Source organism: Ahaetulla prasina, chromosome 5 (assembly GCF_028640845.1).
Source record: "Ahaetulla prasina isolate Xishuangbanna chromosome 5, ASM2864084v1, whole genome shotgun sequence".
NCBI classification, from domain to species: Eukaryota; Metazoa; Chordata; class Lepidosauria; order Squamata; family Colubridae; genus Ahaetulla; species Ahaetulla prasina.
The window spans coordinates 106,821,991-106,843,230 of NC_080543.1; the positions used below are offsets into that span (position 1 = coordinate 106,821,991).

Below are 21,240 nucleotides of genomic sequence, written 5' to 3' on the forward strand. Positions count from 1 at the left end.
CTGGAGAAAACTTGAGCTGAACTATTTGACTGAGCATTTGGCTTGGATTGCTGTTTGTTCCTGACTTCCTGGTTGACACGCCGGCATCAAGGAAGATAAAAGAAAACCTTGGCATACGCTCGCTGGTTTGCTGCCAGAGCTGATAGCTGCCGTGGACTAAATTGCTGGCTAATTGAGTCATTTCACGTGCCTCCCGGACTGAGGTCGGGGGACAGAACAGTACTCTTTGTTTGAAATAATGGAGTCAGGGAGGGATGAGTTCAGCCATGTTTCGCAAACAAATATAATATCAAATTTACCAAATCCCCACCCTCATGACCCCTCTGCCGATCACATGCTCCAATCTTCAACCATCCCATTCAAGACATCACTCTGGCCATTCCTTCTCCGGATGCGAGCTCAGCCTGACCTTGACCGGCAGAAAGAATATTGTTATGTCTAATAGTCCCTTGTACCACCACTCCGCTCCCCTACTTTCCCACACAGGAGAAAGTGGTATTGTGTGGAAGCCTTCAGCCTAGTATGGCTTCCAAAGCTGACAAGGCGAATGAGAAGCTATGTTTCCAGCCACCATGTTACAGGGAGTGTAATAATTGTCCCAGGAGTGATTACCATTTAGATGCAATTTGTGTGGAGTCCCTTACACAGAAACTCTTCTCAGTTCCAGTGAGATACAGAATATGGGGAAGAGACAGCCTTCTGCACATGAGAGTAACTTTTTTGAAAAGCACTAAAGACCCTGTTGTTTCCCTAGGAGGTTAGGTAAACTCTGCTGTTGTTGATTTTTATGAGCAGAGCCTTTGTTTTATCCTTGAGTGCTGCCCAGAGTCAGCTGTGTGAGATGAGCAATCATATAAATCATGTAAATTCCTTCGTTCATTCACTGGGCTCTGAATGTAGTGGTGAAGGTGCTGGACAAGAAACCAGAAGGCAGTGAGTTCTAGTCCCGCCTTGGGCATGAAAAAAACAGCTGGGTAACTTTGAGCCAGTTGCTCGTTCTTAACTCATCAAACAGGGTTGTTTTTCTGGGGAAAATAGGAAGGGGAATTGGCATGTTTGCTGCCTTGAGTTGTACATGAAAGAAAAGATGTGATTAAAAAAAATCTAAGGAAAGAGAATCTTCCAACCCCTAAGCATGTGTACAGTGCAAGATAAGAAGCCAATGTCTTTTGGGGGAGGACCTTCCTGGGTTGTCTTTTGCTTGAAACATACTGGGATTTGATGGTAGGAAGATAATTTTGAAGTTCTTTGCATGCAGTTTTGTAAACTTTTGAAGCGGGGCCTTTGCTATTGCCACAACCTCTCTTGCCTCTTGTTTTTAGGACAATCATCCCTTAGCTAGCCTTCCTCTGCTGGGCTATTCTCTTACCATTCCTTCTGAATCTGAGAACATTAATAAAGACTATGTCTTTAAGCTACACTTCAAATCCCATGTGTACTATTTTAGGGCGGAGAATGAATATACATTTGAAAGGTATGTTTGTTTACTATAATTTTACTACCTACTATGCTGTTAAATTCTATCATTAAAAATGGGTGGGTAATAAGTACAGTTATAATCCAGCCAATTTAAGTAAAACATGAGGTCTGTCAAGGAGCTAAAATATTTTTTTTTTAAATTTCCCTGCAAAATGTACTGGTAAATTGGGTGCAGACTCTTCCAGTCTAGATCCAGGAATTTTCCAAGATTACAAAATTACATTTTATTTTCCTAATCTCATGCATCATTTCCAAAATCTTACATCACTCTTAAGACAAGATGTCTCAAGCATTTTAAAAAGCACTAAAATCTGGTAACATCTTGTGAAAGAATATCAAAATGTGAAACTGAAATGTGAGGTATCTAAAGTTTTGAAATGGAGAGTAGGGATTGTAATTTTAAAAAATCCCCAAATACTTGATAGTTCTTTGAGTACTAAATCAATATAAAGAATGTATCATGTTTGCAATGTGTGCAAATTATTCACCCAGGATTGTATAAGGCCTCTCATACCCCACAAGCTGTTAGAAGGGATTTATTTTTGTTGAGAAGCAAAAGTTATATAGTTCATACTAAAGGTGAACAAAATGTTCTGTGCATGATTTAGATCTAAGCTAGTTTGTCTTTTAACCCAGACATGTACATTTAGGATATTATGTCCCATAGATTGTTTACTTACATGTGCAAACTGAAATCTGATTGTGCAGGACAGAAATTATTTGGGATGGGATTGGTAGGGAAGAGTAAGAAACAGCCAAGAACATTAACAATCTGAATACTTATTTCCATCTAACAAGAAAGTGAAAAACGTGGTACTGGTACTGGTCTTTGTAAATTTTGTAAATTTTCAAACTTTCTATAGTGAAACCTAAATATTCTGTAGCAAAATGCATTTAAATGAATGTGTCTTGCTCTTTAATATAGGTAAAGTTTAGTTTACAAATGGCGATTGAGTGCAGTATTTCTCAAATTCCAAATACTTTAGTGTGTGTGTGGACTTAAATGCTGGCTGGGGAATTCTGGGAGTTGAAGCACACACATCTTAATCCTGCTGAGGTCGAGAAACCTCTTGCATGAAACCACTACTACACTCTTTTTCCCTCTGCCATCACACTGTTCAAAGTGGAGGTTTTAAGCTCTTCCCATATGAGACCCCATCAGAATTCCCATGCCTAGTTGATTGTCCCAGAGAGATGAACCTGAAATGGGTGGAACAAAGATTGGCATTCCGGTTCACTTTTTTTTCCTGTATCCCCCTGTGGTCCTCTTAATGTTTAACAAGGCTATTAGGATGGAAAAGGCAATCTATGGGAAGTTATCTTCATTGTTCTTCCCCAACTCCATCCCATTCTGGCCAACCAGATCAGCTGTTGGAAAAACAGAGTGGAATAGAATTGGGAAAGAAGAACGTGTTTTGCACAGGACGAGAGCCATCTGTTCCTTCCCTTTTCCCATCCTACTGAGCTCTCCCAAACTCACCTAATAGGCAGACATCTTCTGTGAAGCCACATCCACAACAGAAAAGCTTCCCACCTGTGCAGTGTAGCAAGTCCTGATGTTTGTCTTTCTTCTTGCTTAGGTGGATGGAGGTCATCCGAAGTGCTACAGGCCCAGCCTCACGGGTCCGTGTATTAAGTCATGAAGAATCCCATGTTTATTGATGGCTGAACTCCAAACGGTTCATTCCAGCAACTGCTGCTTTTTAGAGGATATTTGAATTTACTTTCCCCTTTTAAGATTTAGTAAAACACAAATCTATTAAAAATGTTTTGGATCAGCTTTTGAAATAATGCCTCAGCAGGTTTGTTTACTATTATCAGCCACATGAGGGTTTCATGTCTTGTATTTGTTCTTTAGTGTGGTTTTTTAGCTTGTGCCAGTATTAAAATATTGTCCCTTGGAGTGCCAAATGCCAAAAGATATTTCATTGCCTCAAAAAATTTGCACCTGAAATATATAGACCAATTTTTTAGCAACTTCCTTTTTTTTTGTATTTCCTTGAAAACAAGATGCCTCTTCTTTAATATACAGACCCTCAAAATGAGTTTTGGACTGATTTTTGTTTTGGTTATTCTTCTCTTTTATTCACTTCACCACCTCAACATAAATCTTCAAGGTAAAGTTCTTTTATTTTTGATGTTTCTACACAGTTTGCTTGTAAGAATTAAAACTGGCAGCCAAATATGTAGTTTGTTCAATTCATCTCACTTCTGGAAGTTGGAAATATTTCCTTCCTATACTGTCAGATGGGTTTGCCTGCTTTTTTTCTGATGAAAATTCATATTGAGATAGAAAATCATGCCTGAGAAACAGTTTACATATTTTACCCCATGAAATACTCGTAACGATGTCTTAGGAAGTTTAAGATGGTATAAATAATTTGTGTAACAAAATGTCAATATCTGTGTTCTACAAGGATTGTGGCATTAATTTTTTGTCAGAAAACTGGTGTTTCAATAAGAACAGGTGCAGGTGCATCTCTTCAAAGGAAACATTTGTTTCTGTAATGTTTTGTCCCAATATATTCTGTGCTTCTGCACCTTTATAAGTGGTACTATAAATCAATTCATATTTTGTCTGTACAAATTTGGAAGCAATTAGATAGCCTTAAATATGTTCATTTAATCAATGTCCAGCCCAATTTAAAGAGTCCAAAACAGCCTTTCTCAACCACTTTTCCCTCTGGAGGAAGCCTTGAAATAATTTTCAGGGCTCAGAGAACCATTGCATAAAAATTGTACTATCTAAAGCTCATGGTACATTACTATGATTAGCAAGCTGAGTTGCAGCATATAAAAATTCCAACCTTTGGGACTATTGGCATTTAATGGCACACAAAGTTTTAAAAACAGTATTTTTTTCATATAATAATGACCTCTTATGGAACCCAAGTTGAGAAAGGCTGTTCTAAAGATTTGACTGAGAATATACACTTTCCAGCAGTTGAAATAGATTTATTGTGTATTATTAGGTGTAATATGAATCCCAGCACATTTGTCACACATATTAAGAGAAATGGTTACTGCCATATCAATCAATCTCTTGCTTTAAGAGCAGGTTTGCCAAATATAGAGGCTCTGTTGTATAAACATGTTTTAAGATTTGCTTACTGAAAAGGGAATAAAATACCTCAACAGCTTTAAACACTGTATAGCTTTGAGGGTTTCTTTTGAGGATGTTTGTTTCTTGCCATTTACAAAACATAATTGATAACACATAATTTATATATGTGCAGCTGAGTTAGGCAACTTAAGCTCATCAAAATGAGTCCATGAAAAGTTGTCCAGCCACATGCATGAGCCTTCCTTTGGCCTACATATCCCAACATCCATTTTGCAATCCAGGATTGGTTCAAAGGTTTTTCTCTCCAACACCTCTTCCCCTCCCACCCCCCCAAGGCCGTGGTTTGATTTTTCCAGCGAAGCCATGAGATTGAAGCTGAATCCTGGAAGATTGTAGATTCTTGTTGCTGTAAAAAGAACCACTCCTTTTTAATTGTTGTTTTGTTTCTAAGTGGTGGAAAGAAGATGAACCAAATCAACTAGGCTGCTTCTGACCTCATTATGTCTCTTTGAAACCTGCCCAGCTTCTTTTGTTTCTTAGAGAAGTAAACAGCTACAAATAGATTGGGAGAAGAAAGAAGTAAAACCCAAAACAGCTGGAACTATATTTAGAGAAAGTTTTGCATATAATTTTGAGGGTCATATAAAATCATCATGCAAACTTATGACCATCTTCCTTATTTACTACCGTAGCTGCAGCTTTTAGCTTGTGCCTTTTTTGTTCAGCAAGGTTTGTAATGGTCTGGATTCAGGAGCTGGATTTGCTTCCTAGGAAGTCACAGTATTCTAATGCCAAGGATGGCACAAGTTTTCAGCTTTTGCCACTGTCTGTCCCTCAGGGTATAAATACCGTGAGCACAAATCGCTTATTCACTGTTTTCTATTATCTATCAGAGACCTCTTGCGGGAACATTGCTTTATAACAATTTTTGCTTTCAGCTCTTGCTATTTAGATTTCCATACAAAATATAATAATCACACCTCCTTTTTTAAACAATGTTCCTAAATAAAGCAGTAACAGCACTGAAAGTGGATATAAAGGTTTTCCCCATTTTACTCCAAAACTATACCTTTCAGATTATGATATGGATGCCAGGGGTGTCAAACAGGCAGCCTGCGGATGCATCATGCGCAGGCCACGCCCACCCCAGCTCTATGAATGGGAAAAATGTCACAAAAGATCACGTGATGGCAACGTGACGCCACGAGTTTGACACCCGTGGTTTATACATGTCTATGTTTGGTTTCAAATAATTAAAACTAATTAACTGAAACAGTTTGTGCCAATTGCATTGATATTTCCTTGAAAATAAATAAATATATATATACACATACATACATACATGTGTATATATGTGTATATATAAAGGAATTACTAAAGAAAGAAACTAAACAAGTCCTTACTGACACAAGCCATCCTCATCAGTTTGGCAAGATACGGTGTGAGTTTTGCTGACTGACTGCAAAACTGATAAGCACATATGTGGTGTTAGTCTAGACTTAGTCATATATGCATGACACTTCCTATATTGAAACTGATTATTCAAAAAGTATATACCTCCCTTGTAATTCTGTTTAGTCTAGCTATGACGGGAAAAGCACTCAAAATTCTTAGGTAATATTTCCGTCTGCACACAACTAACAGTTTGATAAGAGCATTTACATCCGTTCTTCCAGAACACTGCAGCCATAACACTATTTGGACTTGCAATAACACAATAGCTTATGATTCTGTTTTTCCCTTTAAGTGTCGCTAAATTCTGAAGTGTACTTTCTTGTAAAGTATGTGATATAAATACGCTGCTCAATGACATATCAAAATGGTTGTATTTCTTTATTTCTGTGTCATGAAACATACAAGGTTTTGAGAATAGGTTGATATCCGACATAAGCAAATATACTGTATGCAGGTTATAAACAGCAGAATTACAGAAGTAAACAGAGCCTGATCAAAGAATAGGTCTTCATTGCATATGTCACATGATGGCTAAAAATGGGACCTCCATGGAGAGAGATTAAAAAAGGCATTCTCAGATGCTTATGAAAAAAATAAGCCAGATATTAGACAGCTATGTTGTGCATTTCCAAAAAGCAACTGTTGGCCAGAGTTAAGACCTTTGCCATAATTCAGCAAGGAAATAATAATTTTATGCTTCTCTTAAAAAACAAAAAGCAACCAATTCATACTTAGAATATTTTATCCAGCTACTGTGAATTCCTCAAGTATGTAGATGTTTTGTATATTCAGATTCTACTAAAAATTATTAGATGACAGAAATATACAATTACTGCTCTCTTTCTAGTATCAATACTTTCAAATCTGAAGACCTTTAAAGTTGATTTATGGCTCTAACAATTAAACATCTCTAATTAAGAACATTTCTAGTTCACCATAATGTACAACAGTAACTATGCTAACCTAAAAGAGCAAAAATAAAGTCTTGTGACATCTTAACCAATTTATTATGGCATAAATTGGATTAGAGATCAGTGAAATTGATTTACTACAGTGTTTTAAATTGAAAATTTTCCAGGAAATATTCTGGGATACTTAGTGTAATTTTCTGAAATATTACAAGTATTCTAGTGTACAGTGTTATATACCCTTTATGTTGTGTATATAATGGAAAGGAGGATTTTATATGCTAATTTAAGCACTTTCAACATTCTATGCATCATATATGCACATATCTTTGCTAGAATAGCCTCCACCTTCCACCCTAAAACCCCTGTGTGAAATGACTTGTTTGGACATAATGAAAGAGCTGTAAGTTACATTGCTAATTCATTTTATAAATTTTGGAAATGAAAAGTAAAGAAACATATCCTTTCCACATTGCTGGACTAACCTTCTACTTTGTCAGGTGCACAAGTGTTACTAAGATTTTGTATACGTTCATATACATTATGGGTGCCAAGGGGGGGGGAATCAATAGATGGAAAAGCCACAAAATTCTACATGTACCTTTGCAAAATTCAGTTGTTTGCATTCTACAGGTATTTCACAGCAATCCATACCCCCAATAAATAATTGCTCACTAGTAAAATTTCATTCATGTGATAAAATGAACTCCTGCACATGAACATTTATAATAGTATATCAGTAAGCCTTTAAAATGCCAAAATAACTGCTTTGCCATTTTGTGTTACTTACGACTTCAATTCAGTAGCAAATTGACAAGGATACAATGAAGTCTAGTTTTATGTTTGTGCTTTGGCTCACTGCCTATATATGAGGGAGGAAGCTGATTTCAGGACTGTGTATCCCAACATACTTGTCATCTTCCAACTTCAAAATTAAATCCTTCCATCCATTGATACATATATAAGCCAACATACAATACACCCCCGTCTGCACTAATGGCTGCAAAATTCCACTATCGAAAACAGCTTCAATAGGTTCTAAACTATTACAAAAATATCAATACTGAAAATTATGTAACATACAAAATGCTTCATTTTGTATTTTGTCAAGAACCAATCAAAATACAGTGCAATGAACTTGGGAGTGGGGAGGTGGAGGGTGGCACCTAAATGGTTGTGAGTAAACAGAAGCAACTTCTCACAATTTCACAAGAAAAATCAGTGGTCTCAAGAGTTCATTTACAAGTATGTGGCTATAATGGAAATATATATTCTAATTAATAGTTAAAAAGTGGCCCAACAGACCCAGATAGAAAACCTTTGCAGTTTGAAAGACTTGGCTTACTTTCAGATTGCTTAGAAATTTCATTATGAAAAATGGGAAAATTGTCCACTCTACACCAGCAAATTTTGGTGCCCTTTAGTAAAACGACAAAAATATTACCTTATTTAATATGCAGGAAACTGCTATCAATCGCCAAAGACTAATCCTGAATACATACAACACTGCAATGATGGATTTTTTTAGGATAGTTCTTAAACAATTTTTAAAGGGTTAATAAGCAGTATTGTAAAGTTAAACAGTGAGAGTAAAAATGGATTCGAAACAACAAAAGATGTTTTAGAGTTTAAATTTGATTACAATATAATGCAAAGACAAGTGACTTTCACCAGGTTGTTTCATTTTTATCAAACAATGTCATTTTGAAATTCTATGGATATTTACAATTTATATGGGATTAAGTCAATTAAACTGGTATTTAAATAAACTGCACTGGCTCAAACAGCAAACTGGCGAAATAGTAATCTTCTAACTGATTTAAAATAAACGTGTTTGTTGGAAAAACCGTATCTGTAAAAGAACACAGCTCTGACAAAATATTAATTTACTAATTTTAAAAGAGCAAGTCATTGAGGTTCTTTTGGTTTCCATTTAACAAAATCTTTCGGTCAACATTCTTGCAATCAAAAATCTTAAAAGGTTACCAGATCTGGGACTGCATACAAGCTTAGCTGAAAATTCGAGAGATCTGTCACCTATCTCACCCTAATTCAATGTGTAGCTTATATCAGGCTACATTTCACAGACTGTAAACACTGGGTAGAGACTAATACAAAATCCATCCAGTTAACATCACGCCCACTCTAATGGGATGGCAACAAGGCTGACTCAAACACAAGGCAGTAAAATGTTATTTCCACTCAATTTAGTAAATTGTTCGATCTTTACATTGATAAGAGGATATTACAGGTTCTAAACATGCAGTGAGTTAATTTCCATTGACAAAATGTGCCCATCCTTTACTCCATTATTATGCTTTTCTCAAAACAAATTAGAAAGGAGATTTTCACCAAAGGCTTGGTCATAGGGTTAAATCTTCTACAGCAAGTTGTCTTTTAGAGTTATTGTGTTTATTTTTTTTAAGATTACAATACAGATTTCATGTTGAAATCAAAACAGTGTAATATTGAAAGCATTAATTTACTGTAAATCAACAAAGAACAAGCCTCTTCTAAAATTCTTGACTAACCACAACCTTTTAACTACGTTTTTATTCCACTTTTCTCCAAATACCTCAAAATAAAATTTCAGATGGGATTTCTATCATGTATTTATTTTAACAATAGACAAGAGTTATACTGTACTAGTTCTTATCTATTAAAGTGAACTGCAGTTTTCTATTTTAGATCTTAATGAAATTTCATATATCTTCCTCTACCACACAATGAATTTCAGATATTAAACTAAGCCCAAATTTTGATTTCAATGATTGTAACTAAAGTTGCTCACATTTTAAAAATTCTTTTTATAACCAGTATTTTGCAAAACTGCCATTATTTATCCAGGATTTCTAGGAAGCATATAAAAAAGTGCCTTTTTCAGTTATATGTTAAGATTAATTCCAAAAGAAAACTATTAAAAACAAATTTAAACTTTGGATTGGCACAATTTTAAACAAGATATAAAACCATGAAGATAAGCAAAACTAGAGAACTCCAAAGAATATGATGTCCTAAATTAAAACAATCAGTTTCGTACCATGATTAGAAACAAAAAAAAATGCTACTGTGTAACACAAAAAAAAAAAAAACTGCATCTGAGGTATAAACTGGATTTTTATAGCACGGCTTTATTTCTGACCTATAAACAAAGGTCAAGCAAACCCTGCTATAATACAATTTAAAATTTTCATAGAAACAAAGACAAGCCTATAATAAGTTGATCTATCTGTCAAAATATTTACCTCACTAGTATCATCTACAGAAGCTCTTGGCAATTTGTACAGAGGAATCCATATGCATGTCAAGCAAATTTCAGTAAAAAAGTGACTATATACAAATTTGTACACACAGCCAATAATACATCCAATTCACAGATTATTATTATTTTTTTACTTAAAGCGGTTGCCTTCAACTCTTTCAAACCCCAGTCCATGTTAAATGTAAACGTGGAACATGGGGCTGAACTCCAGGCTTCCATTTCTTTCTTAAAACAAAACCTTAAAACAAAGAAAATGGCGGCAGTGCAACTAGTTGCAACAATGCAACTCAGATTGAAATGCCACCCACCTATGGATCCTTGAGCTGAAGGCCAATGACTTAACACAAGATACCTGAGATTTCACAATAGCTTTAGTTCCTAACTGAAATCCTAAATTTACATCTCAGAAATGTATAAAGATACCTCCTTTGAATATGTGCATTATTTTTTTAAAAAAACCTATACAGAGTTGAAAAACAGTGCTCTTGCTAAAACACCTTCTTCTGTTGATGTACTTTCAGAAATGTCCATGTGATTGCCTGCCAGTTGTGGAAGACCAACCTGAGAACAGGTGCCTGCAGGCGTCCCACCGAAGTAGCAAAGGTGGCCACGGGGTCAGACTTCAGTGGGATGAGCTGCTCCCTCCAGCTACTGAGTACCTGGCAAGGGAAAAAGCATGTTGTTAAAACAAAAGTAGTGAACAAAATGTGGTACACAGCAAATAAAAATAAACGTATCTCAGTTGCACTCTTAGACAAATATACTCCTGCACTTAAAAGCAGAGTCTTGAGCAAGAATTAAGATTGGGGACTAGCTTTCCAAGGCTACCTTTCTAATAGGTTTTTTAGAAAACTACCAATTTTCTAAATATGCAGTACCAATGACCAACACACGCATACAGAGAATATAAAACAACTTTCACTATCAAAGAATGTTATCAGCTTAGCAGGTTTTTTTATGAGTTAATATTACCTGAAATAGAGAGCCAAAACATATTTGCTATTCTAGAAGGATCTATGACTTTCAGCTTGCTTAACTTCACCACCATCAAAACAAAAAGGCAAATATTTCCATCAGTAAAATACATGTTGACCCTATTCTGATAGAAGCTAATATTTGCTATGGTCCAACAGGAACAGTCCAATAAAAAATTAAAATCAAAACTGCTTTCAGTTGATATTGCTATTTTTGATACACTAATAAGGGTTCTAAACATTCTAAGAATTTCATCATCATCATCATCATCACCATCATCATCATCCTTTTTATAAAGACCCAAAAAACACAGCTCCAATGATTTTAATATGAATAACAAGGATAGGAAATGTGTGACCAAAAGGAATGTTATTGTTCACATTATTGTAATTAATACCTCTGAAGCCGCTGTACTAGCTCAGACACCATGGTATCTGAAATTCCCGGGCAAGCTTCTTCAGCTAAATAAATAGCCTCTCTCAGTTCTTCTATGGAGCCCATGTTTCCCCCACAAGCTTGGCTTCTCTCTTTCAACTAAAAATCAGAAGAGGATTAGTTCTAAGCATCTGAAACATTTGCAAAATGAATACGTATGGATAAAAAAAAAATAACAACAGAGCTCTGTGCTTTGTAGAGATTGTGTGGAAACATACAGAGTGCATATAAACCATTTTATAGTGTCTGAATAAGCCTTAAATCAATGCAAATTAGAAAATATACATTTTCTATGAAACTCTAGGAAGGAAACGAGCTTTAAATTAGCAACTGTTTGTCAATTTACATAAGAGCCATAATCCAGATGGTTCACCACTAACACAACAGGACTATTTCTGTTATTTTGATCACAGCTACTACTCTTGTTCTTTACCAATCCTCTTTCCCTACATTAGAAATCCTTTTTATAAGTAGAGGAGAAAGTAACACAAGTGAGGCTGTGGTGTTAAAAAAAAAGATTTATTACACCTCATCATTTACACTACATTTAAAATCCTACTAGCATTTGAAACTATCTTTACTCTAGGGAAGTGAATTTCCTCTGGTACAAGCCCAAAAAAAAAAGAGAGATATTTTTATTGCCTTTTTAAAAAAAGAAGACCTTACTGATGCCCGAGACTCAGCATGAATAACAGTTTAAGAAACAGCAAAGTAGGAACTGCATCACTAAATGCCTAGTTAAGTCTATGTGGAACAACTTCACATACGACAAACCACATCCTCCTTCGCTGGAAGTTGTTTTCCCCCTTGTGGCATCACAAAGGCGCCAGGTTCTTCCACTGCTGCTGCTCCCAGACCAAAGTTGCTGGTTTCTCTACCCACCCTGTTCTCAGTTGACTTTAAAGCCATGGAAAAGTAGGTGGTTTTCCTTTCTTGAGAACCAGTTCTAGTTAGAAGAGAAGACTGGCCCTAGCCCCCTGCGTGTCAGATGTCTCAGAGCTTGACAGCCTCCTCTCTCCTACTTAACGTTCGCATGAAGTTGATGAGGGAGGTCATCTGGTGATACAGATTACTTGGCTTCACCCAAGTAATGTCTTCAAGGTTCCATCTCCATTTTGAATGCTGAGGGAGAGGTGGGTATGGATAGAGAAATGGCTCAGGCTCAGCCCTAGCAACTCAAGTGCTGTGCGATTTAGGACGACAGGATCATGGAGATCTTCTATCTTTTTTTGTGGAAGGGACTGGGCTGCCCCAGTCACAAAGGGTATGCAATCTGGAGATACTCCTGGTCTTGCAACTTATGCTTCCGGAGTAGATGGAAGCATAAGTTGGTTAGAAGGGCTTTTGCCTAAATCCATTTTGCATGTCTATGGCAACCATGCCTAGATTGGGAGGCTCAGCTCTTGGACAATCATGCCTTAGTGACGTCTTCATTGCATTACTACAAGGCATTCTAGATGGGACTCCCTTTGAAGAATCCACAGTTCAAAAGTGCAGGTAATTATGGGCATGGTATTCATGTAACACTTTTTACCAGAAGGTTTCTGACTATAAAACAAGGTACCGGTTATCTATCATGCATAAACTCCTCCATGGTACAACCAGAGGATATTTAGGGGACTGTCTATTTCCAAGTGTTGCTGCCCACCCAACAAGTTTGGATCTCATCTATTGAACAGTACATCAGGTGACTTTTGGGAAGTCCATCATTGGCCTGAGATCTGGATGCTTCCAACCATACTGGTTTTTAGAAATGCCATGGCTCCTCCTTTGGATTCAGGGCCAGGAGACTGCATGAACCATTAATGTGTTGATATTAACGCAAAATTAACTTTGACCTGAGCCCTACAAGTTTATATACTCTATAATACTATCTATTTTTCCTGGATTCTTACTTATTTTTATTTTTTTACTGTTTTTATGTTGTAGACTGACCAGAATTGTTTTGAGTGGGTAGCTATATACACTAAAATAAATATAATTAAACTGAAACAAATAGGTGCTGTCACTCCAACACGTGGCACTTGTCACAATTTTGCTGTGTGACAATCATGTCAAGATCAGTGTACGCTCCCCCCTCACACCTTTTTACACCTTTGGTAAAAGCATGGAGTCAATAACGTGGATGGCAAAAGCATGGAGTCAATAACGTGGATGGCCCCCTTTAAAAAATCCCTATCTAGGATTCCCATCTGTTCTTAAAAAAAAGGTAAATTATGAAGACATCAACATCCTTTTTATTTATATGTCTATTAAAACTTTTATATAGTTGCCCATTTGATTTCAAAATTTGGATGGCTTCTAATCAAAAATTAAAACAATGACCAAAAAAACCCCATAAAAACCATACCAAAATCTATTAAAATCATAAGCATTAAAAACTTGGCCCCAAGTTAAGCTTCCAACATGCAATTATTCATTAAATGCTCTCCCTATGCATCACAAGAATTGAGCAGCTTCTCTTTCAAAAATGCTTGAAAGATTAGCTTATAAGAACAACTGACTGCATTAATTTTCCCTTATTTTCTCCCAACTTTTCCATACAATCTCTAAATGGGAGAAGAAATGATTAATCCAATGGTATTACCTCTGTGAATAAAGGCGATATAATTGTAGATAAGCTTCGAGATGCAGGGCGCCTTTGAATGGTATTTTCCTTTCAGAAAAAAAAAATACATTGCAAATTAATTAAAAGAGGATATAAAAACTTGTAAGAAGCCAGACTGGCTGTATAATTGCTTATTAAGTTCTTACACTACAAAAAAGATAATAGATATGTATCAAATTATGTGCATGGCAAAGAGCCTGTCGGAATTGAACAATGCATTCAAACCCTAAACGAAAAATTAAATGTAGCAAAATACATATATCTGATGGAACTTTGGAATGAGCCGACGGAATGAGTCAGAAAGAGAAACAAAATAAGAGAAGGGAATACAAGAACATAGGTTCACACCCTGATTGTACAACTGCTTTGTTTTTTCTTTCTCCAACAATAGCTCTTCAAATGTTTCATCAAGGATTCCTTTGAATCACATCTTGAGCTTTTCATTGGAATGGGTGGTCAACGGTTCTCAAATCAGGTATGAGAGTTTCAGAAGATTAAGCAGGGCCAGCATTTCCATTTCTTGAGAAAGGGGAGGTTGGTGGAATTTAAGGATGATAAACATGCAACCTTTATTTTGGCCCTCAAAAAGAGGGAAAACACTGCTGCTCAAAACTTTTGCTAACTTTTCAACATACTCTTGGGGAGGGAAAGACTTTGCTGCTAAATTGCAGAGGCAGCACTGTAAGGATGCTTTGTTGCGGTGTTTTTCAAATTTGGCAAGTTTAAGGTGTGTGATTCAACTTCAAGGCAAACTACAAGTTTAAGATAACAACTCCCAGAATCGAAGTCCCTGCATCTTAAACTTGCAAAATTTCAAAACCACTGCTTTAGGGTCTGTAAAAACAGAGCTGGAGACAATTGGGCTCATGGACTCAGTGGTGGAATTCAAATTTTTTACTACCGGTTTGGTGGGCATAGCTTGGTGGGCATGGTGTGGCTTGGTGGGCATGGCAGGGGAAGGATACTGCAAAATTCCCATTCACTCCCCACTACTGGGAGAAGGATATTGCAAAATCTCCATTCCCACCCCACTCTGGGGCCAGCCAGAGATGGTATTTGCCGGTTCTCCAAGCTACTCAAAATTTCCGCTACCAGTTCTCCAGAACCTGTCAGAACCTGCTGAATAGCACCTGTTCATGGTGTTTTGGATAACATAAGCAGACTCCCAGTTCTTTGGATTTCAGTTGCTGCTGCCCTTTCAACTGATTCTAAATAAAATGATAACTGTCCAGACTTTCCAACTTGCAGGATAGAGAACATGTAAGAGCTAACTACAGGTAATTAAACAATAAGTCATACTGTGTTTCATGCTGCTTTGCAGCCGCCAACCACTGTTTACAACCACTGTAAACTGCACAAGGGTTTTACATTTGAGTTTTCAATCTGCATAGAGTTAGATCCTCACAATTTAGAAGAGACCTCAAGGTAAGGAAGCCATCAAAACAGGCATTACAGTTTAAAATACTACATTAATGCCCCACAGTATTAATAATAGTAAAATACCTTGTTTCTTTCCCACTCGTGAAGTTGGGTTGCTCCATTCTCCAGATTCTTCGGATCTTTTTCTCGGATCGTGAATATCCAGTCACCCGAGTCACTGCCACCTGATGCCTGCTCATCTGTTTCACTTTAACACAAATAAATTTCTGACATTTACAAGATGGTCTTGTTATTTATGAAGAACTGATGACAATACAAAACTGGCAGATTCAATCATATTTGAAGGCAAAAACAAAAAACTAATTTATATTAGAAATAAAAATGATACGAGGGATGCTTTTACTAATTAGGAATTGAGACTCCTCAGTTTAGCTCAGATAACAACCTTTATATCTCTTGGAAATTTGTAGGAAGAAAATTAAAGCAAACAAGCAATGTATTTGTTTATCCCACTATCATTTGTCTTGATTAAAATGTTAATGTTTGTTCAAGTTAAAATAAGTCGTCTGTGAGCGGACAGAAAGATTTTTTAATAGCAAGTCAAAATGCTACAAATGTTAAGATTCTGTATTTGACAAAGTAGTATTTGTATTTGCTTTATCAAATTTTGTATTTGACAAAGTAGACCACAACCTACTTCTTGGTAAGCTAGAAAAATGTAGGATAGATAGCATCACCATCTGGTGGATTTGTAACTGGCTAACAAACCATACTCAACGTGTAGTCCTCAAAGGAACTATATCCACATAGAGTGAAGTAAGCAGTGGAGTACCCCAAGGTTCCATTTTAGGCCCAGTATTCTTCAATATCTTCATAAAAAATCTAGATGAGAGAGCAGAAGGGGAACTCATCAAATATGCAGATGACACCAAGCTGGCAGGAATAGCCAACACCCCAGAAGATAGGCTCAAGATCCAGATGGATCTCAACAGACTTGAATACTGGGTCCGGTCTAACAAAATGAAATTCAATGTAGATAAAAGGTATTACACTTAAACAAGAAAAACCAACTGTACAGGTATAGACTAGGTCAAATTTGGCTCAATGCCAGCAACTATGAGAGGGATCTTTGAATCCAAGTGGACAATCACTTAAATATGAGCCAACAGTGTGTGGCAGTAGCCAAAAAAGCCAATGAAATTCTATGCTGCATTAATATAGAATCAAGATCATGTAAAGAATTAGTACCATTTTACAAAGCCTTAGTACAGGCACACTTGGAATACTGCATCCAGTTTTGGTCACCACAATGTTTAAAAAAATGTAGAGACTCTGGAAAGAGTGGAGAAAAAAGTAACAAAGATTATTGGGGGCTGGAGACTAAGACATATGAAGTTGCAGAAATTGGTTATATCTAGTAAAAAGAAGAACTAGGAGAAATATAATAGCAGTATTCCAGTATTTGAGGGGTTGGTACAAAGATGAGGGGGGTACACTATTTTCCAAAGCACCAGAACTCAAGAAAAGAACCAATGGATGGAAACTAATCAAAAAAGAGAGAAGCTACCAAGAAATAAGAAGAAATTTCCTTACAGTGAAAACAACCAGTGGAATGTCTTGTCTTCAGAGGTTGTGGGTGCCCCATCAGTGGAGGCTTTCAAGAAGAGACTGGAAAGCCACTTGTCTCAAATTGTATAAACTCTCCTGCTTGTGCAAGGAATTGGACTAGATGACCTTCAAAGTCCCATCCAACTCTGTTATTCTATGTTCTATGTATCATATTCGTGAATACATGTTTAGTGCTCAAATATATAGCAATCAATTTGTTCTTTCAAATAGGTTAAATAAACAATAGAGAATAACATAACATTTATCCTGTTTTCTCCTTCTCACTATAGAGGATATATTTATTCCCTATATTTTCTTCTCAAATGATAAGACCCATTTGCATGATTCAGGGTTAAAATCAGCAAGAAAGGGAATTGGATATGGCCATTGGAAAGATTAAGGTTATGGAGAAAGCCTTTAAGAGAAATTCAGGAAAACTTTCAATACCTTGAAGCACCCTTCAAAATCGGGGATGATGGTAATAATTCAGTTTTTAATTTCTGTATATAAAGTGGTAACAGAATTGAGTTTTACATGAATGCCACAAAACGTTTCAGAGGACTAATTTCCCCAAAAAATATTGAATAACCCTTACAATGACTTAATTAGTATGTTTAGATAAGGCAGTATTTCTCAGCCTTCACAATTCTTTAAGTTGTGTGGACTTCAACTCCTAGAATTCGCCAGGCAGTCATGCAGAATTCTGAGAGTTGAAGTACTTAGAACTGACAAGAATTAGAAGCACTGAGATAAGGGATGAGATGCTCTAGATTTGTCTAAAACTTTGCATTCTTAGAATGGTAGAGTCTGCACGTATTACTTGAACATAATTTTTGAGAACATTATGTTGGCTACAAATCTTTTGCTTGTTTTTAAGAGATTGATTCAGAACACATCTAAGAATAGACTTTTGAATCTCAGTGTGAATCTCATCCATCATATCTGAAGTATTCCTTCATCCTCAAACACCAAACTGGTAACTTTTGGGCTCACACTCACCCATCTGAATCTTCAGAGCTGGAATTATCATGATTCTGCTCGGCCTTCCATCTTTTATGTCTGTCAATGAGATCTGTCAAGTAGGAAGTTTTCTTTGCATTTCGTATTATAAATTTGTGCTTCAGAAGTTCTTTGGCCGTTGGTCTCTTAAAAATAGAAAGTAAGTTCTTTACTAAACTGAGGACAGTTACAATATGGCTAAATTTATTTATTTGTTTGTTTATTTATTTATAAAATTTATTGGCCGCCCATCTTGGTAAGAGTGGTAAGAGTTTCCACAAATTTTGAAGCAATTGGGGGGGGAGGGGATCAATGAAAATAAAAGAGGTATTACTTGTATAGCTCTTGTTATCAATCCTATTGATCTCACCTCCATCCATTTATCCATGCCTCAGAATCTCATATATTCATAAAATAAAATGTTCTGCAATTGTTCTTTATAGAATAAATTATGTATAATTTATTTTTCTTACTAAAAGTACATTTTTCATATAATGGAAAAGTACCATTTATTCAAACAGTAATTATGTTTATTTTGAATTTACATTATAATGTTTTCATTCTTGTAGCAAATTAAGCGGATAAGCCCAGGAGCTTCTCGTTTTTTTAATATATGGAATAAGAAATGATCAATGCTGACTTCCGGTTGACATCACAACGAGATCAGACACGAGGAGCAGGTCTCTGCGCTGCTGTGCCAAGTTCTCACCATTGGTGGGCTTCGAAAGAAGACAAAGCCACCTGTAGGGTGGCAAAGCAAAGAGGGACGCCCTGTGAGATCACGGAGAGTTGCATCTCTCCCACTGGACCCCGGGGTTTTTTTCCCCTCTCAGCCATGACGAGGAGAAGAGGCAGCCTAAAGATGGCTGCCACGAAGCTGGGGCAGCCGAGGAACACCTCAGACTGGTGCTGGAGCTGAGTTAATGAACAATGTCTGGAACTGGGTGAGAAGATTCTTTCTTATTTAAAACCTAACCCCAAAAGAAAACAATCCAAGAAAGAGAAGCTCACAACTATTTGCTAAAGCAGTGACTAAGCACTTTGAGAAAAACTTCAGAATTGAAAGAAAAGAATTAAAAGGAGAAAAGCGGGGAAAAAAACCCTGCTAAAAATACAGAAAATTGGACTTTTAAACTGAGCAGGTGTTGTTCTGGAAAGGCATTTAAAAAATACTAGAACTATTTACCAAAAAACTAACTTTATTTCTATATTTTGACTTATTAAACTGGTTAACATTGAAATCTAAACTGAGAGTGCCATCTGTTGATGAAAGGAAAGTATAACATATTCTAAAATCTTGAAAAATTCTGACAAGAATATGTTTTATGCACCTATGTCGTGACTACTGGAGATTTAAATATGAGAAGGACATTTTTTTTTCATTAAAGAGACCTCTGAATGCTATGATAAAAAACTGAATGCATAAAGGGGATTTAAGGAGATTCTGGAAAGCCTTTGGGATTATCCAAAGGAACAGATTGATTAACTATGGAATACAAAAATTGTGAACATTGAATTCTTTTGGGGGGGTGACTTTAGGCTTGAATATATGGTTTTTAGATTACTAGACAAGAGCAGGACTTGTTAAAACAAGACGAGATGCTACTTCAGGAGGAAATGAGTGGAATTTGGGAAGAAATGGTGTCAATGTTTCAAAACATCAACGACATTCTGATAAGAAATCACAAGGAGATTAAGAATTTAATACATGGCATGGATGAAAAACTGGGAAATATTATACAAAGGACAATAAGTGATCAAGATGTCCAGGAAAAGGAGGAACCAATTGAAAGAGCAGATGAAAAAGCAGAACAGATTAATCAGCAAACAAAACAAGATGACAAAAAGGAGACAATAACAAAAACAACAATGACTGACGAAATAAACCAAGGGGAAAACATTTAAAGAGATTTAAAAGGGGAACCAGAGATTCAGGAAGACATTTTTGAAAGGGAGATGGGGCAGGGATAGATATTTTAGAAGCTAGACAATGCAAAAGGGCAGAGATAGGAGAAATGTTTAAAATGAATATCAGGACACAGATAGGGATAAAGATCCAAGAGAGGAACATGGGAGGCAAGTTAAAAAATGAACAATTAAAGCTTTAAAACAGGCAAGAGATGACGGATAGAAAGGATTTGTTCTTAAATATAATGGTGACATGATTAAAAGTTAGAATAGGGATAGAAATAAGAGAGGGAGAATATTAGTATACGCATTTTTATACAATAAGATAAAAATAATAAGAGGGAAGATTAGAAATTGAATTATGGTATTATTATGTATGTTTAAACAATATTGTGATTGGCATTGGAATAACGTATTGAAACATTGAATAATTAAATGAAAGTCTATAATTTTAATACAAATATGTCTATTAACACTAGAACTACATAAGCTTGAGGAATGTAACAAATATGATTAATAGCACTATTTTTATTTGTACTAAAATGTATGATACCCAGATGCCACACTGTTCACACTCTGATATGGATATATTGTAAAATAAAATGAAAAAATGAAAAAAAAAAGAAAGAAAGAAACTATCAATGCTGTAAATTAAGACAGAGTATTTCTGGATTTTTTTTCTTTACAATTGAATCAGACATACAGAAAGCTCTGTAGAAAATGTAGAAAGAATATATATTTTCCAAGTGAAACAATCCAATTTGTCTCATGTAATGAATCTGAAATGTTATCATTACCAGCACTTCTCATTCTCTATTATTTCATTTTCATGAATTTCTATAAATGTAAGTTTTGCATAAACTGTATTTATGGAAATATATTTAAATATATTTCTCCATCTTTCCCCAATCAGTTTATTTCTTGAATTGGTATATTTCTTTCAAGTCTTAATTGCCTTATATATCATTAAAGTAAAATATTAATATTTCATAATCCTTTTTTTAATTTCCCAGTTTCGGGGAAGGAGGATTTCTGAAACTAGAAAAAATAAAAATGTTTTTATTTCAGACCTTCACTATTTCAAACTTTCAACAAGTTTTCAATTATGGAACAGTTCCAAATATCCTCACTATTTTATATAGCACCTGAACAAAACTGT

The 21,240-nt window shown here is 35.9% G+C and overlaps 2 protein-coding genes across 9 annotated transcripts in view; one reads left to right on the forward strand and one right to left on the reverse strand.

The window, feature by feature from the left end:
* The window catches only part of FARP1 (FERM, ARH/RhoGEF and pleckstrin domain protein 1), a 162,575-nt gene extending 156,351 nt beyond the window's left edge, over window positions 1-6,224 (forward strand). For 6 of the 7 annotated variants that reach the window (XM_058185564.1, XM_058185566.1, XM_058185567.1 and 3 more), the window contains 2 exons: window positions 1,323-1,474; window positions 3,060-6,224. In XM_058185564.1, coding sequence (XP_058041547.1) covers window positions 1,323-1,474; window positions 3,060-3,141 — 234 coding nt within the window. In that variant the 3' untranslated portion in view covers window positions 3,142-6,224. Of the gene's footprint in view, window positions 1-1,322; window positions 1,475-3,059 lie in introns of those variants that run through there. The other variant, XR_009155366.1, reaches the window with a different exon arrangement.
* Window positions 6,225-8,600: 2,376 nt separating this feature from the next.
* Window positions 8,601-21,240, reverse strand: part of STK24 (serine/threonine kinase 24) — a 34,809-nt gene continuing 22,169 nt past the window's right edge. For both annotated transcript variants that reach the window (XM_058185574.1, XM_058185573.1), the window contains exons 7-11: window positions 18,174-18,319; window positions 15,690-15,813; window positions 14,166-14,234; window positions 11,541-11,677; window positions 8,601-10,827 (exon numbers count right to left, since the gene is read on the reverse strand). In XM_058185574.1, coding sequence (XP_058041557.1) covers window positions 10,791-10,827; window positions 11,541-11,677; window positions 14,166-14,234; window positions 15,690-15,813; window positions 18,174-18,319 — 513 coding nt within the window. In that variant the 3' untranslated portion in view covers window positions 8,601-10,790. The remainder of the gene's footprint in view (window positions 10,828-11,540; window positions 11,678-14,165; window positions 14,235-15,689; window positions 15,814-18,173; window positions 18,320-21,240) is intronic.